At 65.3% G+C, this 5509-nt stretch overlaps 1 protein-coding gene across 1 annotated transcript; it reads right to left on the bottom strand.

Annotated features, from left to right (window-relative positions):
• Positions 1–4032: 4032 nt before the first annotated feature.
• Positions 4033–5040, bottom strand: NPBWR2 (neuropeptides B and W receptor 2). The gene has a single exon (XM_057702151.1). It carries the CDS (start codon positions 5038–5040, stop codon positions 4033–4035), a length of 1008 nt encoding a protein of 335 aa, XP_057558134.1.
• Between the last annotated feature and the right edge of the window lie 469 nt (positions 5041–5509).

Genomic DNA, 5509 nt, shown 5'->3' with positions numbered 1-5509 from the left:
CTTGTCTTAAACGGTGCCCAGTCAGAGGATGGCTTCGTGTGCAGGGCTGGCAGGAGAGCTGGGGCTTGGCAGACCCGCTCGAGCGAGTCTGCAAGGACCACCTGGGCCGTGGGGACCCAGCACTGTGGCAAACCTGGAGAAGCACCCTCCCAGCCTGCAGATGGAGGCTGCAGGTTGGTGACCTGGCAGACGTTCTCCCTGCAGAGGAGCTGCTGAACACCTGCAACTATAGAGCTGCCTCCACCTGTCAGCTGACCTGCAGACATGGCCAGGTGACCTGAGGCAGCTGCAAAGAGGGGGAAGTGCTGACTCTGGACTGGCCTCTCCTGCCCCGGGGGCTCCAGCCCTGTGGGGTTGTTCCTGGGGAGGATGGGGCTCTCTCCAGGCTGCTGGAGGCTCTGAGGACCAGAGCCACTGTGGCTGTGGTGTTTTCATGCCAAGGCTGAAAGACGTGTGCATTTGTGCCGGTGTAACATGTGTTTCCGTGTATCTATGCATGTGGAGAGTGTGATTTCCCCTGCACGTAATCAGCCCTGAACTGTTTCCAGGGGTCATGACGGAGGGTCAGAATAAACCCCTGCACGCTGGTCAGGGCACTCTGCTTACAGCAGGTGTTTCTGACTCTTCGAGGGGGCTGTTGGGGTAACTTCTCTGTGATTGGCACGTGGTGTGTCAGTTGACTCGTCCTCCCACCTGCTCTGTGCCCCTCACCTGGCCAGGCTCTGTGCTTTGGCAGAAGGTCCCCCTGGGAAACTCCCACTTTGGAAAGGGGTCGACTAGTTCGTGGTGTGCTGGGGACCTGTGTTCTTTGCTTCAGCACAAAGTTTCTCCCCAAACAACCAAGCACTGCACTCCCGGCCCCTGCAGCCATAGGTTCCCGCGGATCCAGGGGTGGGTGCTTCCCCGCGGTGGGCCACGGGTTTTCTTCACCCCATTTAGTCTTAGCAGACGCCCCTCGCCAACTCGAGCCCCTTTCTCCTTCCCCGGGTGGATCCAAGGGAGTTTGATGACAGATGGGAAGAACTGCCTCCTCTGGTGGCCCGAGACTCTGATATCCTCCTGGCTCGGGCATGGGCCCAGTTTCGCCTAGGCTGACCCTCGGGCAGGCGACCCTGTCAGAGACAGGGGCTTCGCAGGGGCAGCCAGGGCCAGCTCGGTCTCGGTGCTTGGGCACAGGCAGAGGGGCCAGTGACCAGTTTCACGTAAGTTTTAATAACAAGCAAATTTCTGTTAACACAAAAATGTAGCAGGGAAGGTTTAGGAGGGAGGGGCCGCTCAGTGGCCCTTAGCATGGGGGCCCCGCGCAGGAAGCGGCAAGATCGGGCCGAAGGCGGCGGCGCAGGGCGGGCTCCCGGGGGCTGTGAGTCCTGCCGTCCGGGCCGACCTCACAGCCGGCGTCTGCGCTCGTTCCGGTCCAGGCAGGGCCGAGGGGCCCGAGCAGCAGCGCGGGGGTCCCCGGAAGCGGGGCCACGGCGGGCTCGCTCCCCCCACCCGCACCCAGACCTCCCCTCGGGTCCCACCTCCGGCCCCGCCCCGGCCCCCAGCCTGCATCCCCCCCCCCGCCGCCCCCTGCCTTTCTTTTCCGCCCATCGCCGCACGCCCAGCAGCTGGGCTCGGTCAGGTCTCCCGACCTCTCCCGTCCTCGGTTTCCTGGCCGGTGCACACGGGACGCGGAACGTCCTCAGCGGGTGGCCGGGGAGGCCGGGCCGGGCCGGGGCGAGCGGTGGGCGGGCGCGGAAAGCTGCGGGCCCGCCTGAGAGCTGGACTGTGCCCGCCGGGGGCGCCGGGGCCCGCGAGAGTCCGCCGGCGATGGAGGAGGCCCGGGGCCTGGGGGGAGAGGCCGGAGCCCTTGGGAGCAGGAGCCCAGCGCACGGGGACCCGCCGTCCCCGCTCCTCAGCCCGTCTCTGGAGTCGCGGGGGCGGGGGCGGCATTTTCCCCTGGGGCCCGCAGCTCGCTCGGGCGGGACCTCGGTGAGGGCCCCCCGCCACGTGGGCTGGCCCACGGCTCCCCCACCCTTGCGGTCTCGCGGGCCCCGCGTGGAGACCCTCCCTCCCGCCGCCCGGCTGGGCCTGGTCCGTCTGGGTCCCCACCAGGGGGTTCCCAGGGCGAGACCGCGGCTCTCCTTGCTGGGCTGTGGGTGGGGCGGGGGCCACCCCAGGGAATAAAGAGTGTGGGGTCCGCTGAGGAGGCCTGGCTGGCACCTCCTGTGCTGGGGAGAGGCTCTGCGGGGGACCGGTGGGAGACCCTTGCTCGGGCGCGGCGCCCCTCCCGCGCGCCCCCGCAGGCTTCCTGCTGCCCCAGCTCGGCCCCCGCTGCCCCGCGTCCACGCCGCGCGCATTTACACCTCGCTCCGGCTCCCGCTCGGCGCCGCGCCGCGGGGGTCTTAGCTGCGGTGTGGGAGTCGCGGCTTCTCCTCTCAAGGAGCTCTCAGGGCGCAGGATGAGTGCTGACGAGGTAATTACGGCTGCTGCTTGGAGAGGTGTGACTGCTACCCGTGAGGAAGCAGATCGGGAACATCTAGTTCTTCGCGGGAGAGGCTGGGTGCTGGTGGCGGTTTGAGAAGTGGCCACAGCCCGTGAGTGTGGGTGGGACTTGGGGACTCGCTTCTAAGGAACAGAAAGTAGCGGAACGCCTTCCCAGATAGGCCTGAAAGGTGCTGAGGTTTCCCCCCGGCTCTCTCTGGGATGCTGTCTTGGAGACCCGCCGTCTTGCTTGGAGGATGCGCGAGCAGTCTGTGCTCGGTCCTGGGGAGGGGGCGGCAAGACACCGGGGCCACCTGCCAGTGGCCACGAGGGAGCAGCTTCTTCAGCCCCGGTCCAGCCTTCAGGTGACTGGGGCCTTGGCTGGAGTCCTGCCTGAAATCTCATAAGAGACCCTGAGCTGGAACCAGCTGAGAGCTGCTGGAAGGTTCCTGACCCACAAGAGTCGTGAACTGCTAAACGTTGTTTTGAGCTGCTAATTTTGGGGGAAATTTGTTATCCAGTAATAGCTTACTAATACGAAGTGGCCAGAAAGATAACAGGTAGCCTCAAGGTTGTTTCCGGCGGAGAGAGAAAGAGGGAGGGGGTGTCTGCCGCATGCACCCTGGGGACCACCTCACTGGGTGGCGAAAGGTGTGTCCTGCTTGCCAGCTGGACAGACTGGCCAGAGCAGTGCCACAAAGACAGAAACCAACCTGGGGCCCCATCGCCTTAGAAGGGATGTTGGGTACAGGCAGGCGACTCACGGAACATCAGGGCTGGAGCTGCAGGCGTGGAAGCAGCTGGGAGCCGTGGAGCCAAGAGGGGGGGCCTGGCCGAAGCCCCCCAAGGTGGTGTTCAGGGACCTGCCCCCGCCTGCCCATCAATGGCAGAAATGGTCTCTGAGCAGCCAGCCCCTCAGTTTTCCCACCCCCACCCCCAGGCTCAACATGGAGCCCCTGCTGGCTGAGTCTAGGCCCCAGGTCACACCTCAGGGAGGAAGGAGTCAAGGGGCCAGCCCGTCTTAAGTGACAGATGCCCTCTTGACTGTGGGTGTCCAGAGGTGCTGGCAGAAGGGTGTGGGGGCCACAGGCATTGGTGTGGAGAGCACAAGGGGCATGGAGTGCTCAAGGGGCCTGAGCCCCGCTCCGGGAGCCAGGAGGGGACACAGGCACGGGCCTCCTGGTGAGACGTCACCTGAGTCTCGGCACCTGAGTCTCGGGCTGTGAGCGTGCGCTCTGTGACCTCCTTCGAGGTGCGTCTTTGGCTTTGGCAGCAGCACCTGGCTTTGCTGCCCCCGGTGTCCCCCAGGATGTCTGCTGTTCCAGGACCATCTGCCTGGGTCGGCAGGCCTGGTGGGGCCAGGACCCGAATCCCTGCAGCTGACCGCCCAAGGGATGTCCAGGAGGCAGAGACACGGGTGGGTCCATGGCCATTTCTGCAGGCTCGATGGCCAGCCTTTGTGGGTCTTTTTCTGTCTGGAGAAAATAGTGATCGGGTATGAACAAGTGGGAGGTTCCTCTAAAGGGACAGAGCTTTTCTACAGCCGTGCCGGCCACATGGGAGCGGGGCTCACGCCCGCGGGCACCGGCACGTGGTGCGAAGGCTCTTCCGGAAGCTGTGGTCCAGGAAGGCGTAGAGGAAGGGGTTGAGGCAGGAGCTGGTATAGCTGAGGCTGGTGACGACGTAGGAGATGATGATGACCAGTGGCGTCTGGGGCAGGTCTGTGGTCAGGGCCACGACTGAGGCCAGGTGGAAGGGCGTCCAGCAGAGCAGGCCCGTGGCCAGCACAGCCAGGACCAGGAGGCTCACCTTCCGCTTGGCCTTGCTCAGAGCCTTGGCTCCGGAGCGGAGCCGCAGGGCCCGCAGCCTCCGCAGCAGGTCCGCGTAGAGCACGCAGAGGGTGCACATGGGCACCGCGAAGCCCAGCACCAGCGTGTAGATGCGGCTTGCCTGGAACCAGGCCCGCTCAGGCCGCGGGAAGCTCAGCCCGCAGCTTGTGACCTGCAGCTCATTGGTGTAGACGCCGGCGAAGGTGAAGAAGGGCAGCACTGCGACGGAGACGCCCAGCCAGACACAGAGGCTGGCGACCTTCGCCCCGCGGACCGTGCGCCGGGGCATGCGGCGGGACTGCGCCGTGGCCAGCACGACCAGGTAGCGGTCCACGCTCATGGCAGCCAGGAAGTAGACGCTGGAGAAGATGTTGCAGTGGTCGACGGCCAGCACCAGCTTGCACAGCAGCTCCCCGAAGGGCCAGCGCTGCAGCACGTGCTCGGCAATGCTGGCAGGCAGCACCAGCGTGAAGAGCCCGTCGGCGACGGCCAGGTTCAGGATGAACACGTGGGTCACCGTCTTCATCTTGGGCGCCCTCAGGATCACACAGATGACGGCTGCGTTGCCCATCAGCCCCACAGCGCAGATGACAGAGTACACCACTGGCAGGAGCACGTAGAGAGCCGGCAGCGGCTCGGGGAAGGTGATGTTGTGTCTGGTGCCGTTGTCCCAAGAGAGGCCGGCGCCCGTTGTGCCTGGCGAGGGGGAGCCTCTGCTGTCCAGGCCCTCCGGCCTGGTGGCCGCCATCGTGAAGCGGGACCAACGATGGTTTGTGCCCTCTGCGGGTGGATGGTGCTCTGAGCTGGGAATCAGGACAGGGGCCTCCTTGGGCTGGATTCTGAGAAAGAAACGACCAGAAACTTTGGGATCTGCCTGTCAGCTTAGCATGGCAGCTGCCTCAAGTTCTCTGGCAGAGGTTGTGGCCACTTTGCCAGAGTCAAGGACTCGTGGCATCTCTCCCCGTCTACCCCATCCAGTGGCCAGAGAGAGCCTGGCAGAGTGTGTGGGCGCCGCCTCCTGGGCAGCACTTTCCACCGGGCAGGGTCCTTCCCCGAGCCCCCTCCCCATGCAGAGAGCAGCTGTGGGCCACCCTCCTGGGAGGGGAGGGCTTGGGTCTGCCCCCACCCCAGCCCCTGTGCTGGCCACACCCCAGAGCACGAGCTACGTGACGTCAAGGCAGTCCCTTTGAAAATGCACCTCCCGGCGTGTCCCTGGC

The sequence above is a fragment of the Hippopotamus amphibius genome, chromosome 12, assembly GCF_030028045.1.
Source record: "Hippopotamus amphibius kiboko isolate mHipAmp2 chromosome 12, mHipAmp2.hap2, whole genome shotgun sequence".
NCBI classification, from domain to species: Eukaryota; Metazoa; Chordata; class Mammalia; order Artiodactyla; family Hippopotamidae; genus Hippopotamus; species Hippopotamus amphibius.
The sequence above is the reverse complement of the archived record's forward strand: the minus strand, read 5'-3'. Positions and strand labels throughout refer to the sequence as shown.

Coding starts and splice junctions, on each gene's coding strand:
- NPBWR2 (XM_057702151.1), bottom strand. CDS start 5,040: ATGGCGGCCACCAGGCCGGAGGGCCTGGACAGCAGAGGCTCCCCCTCG.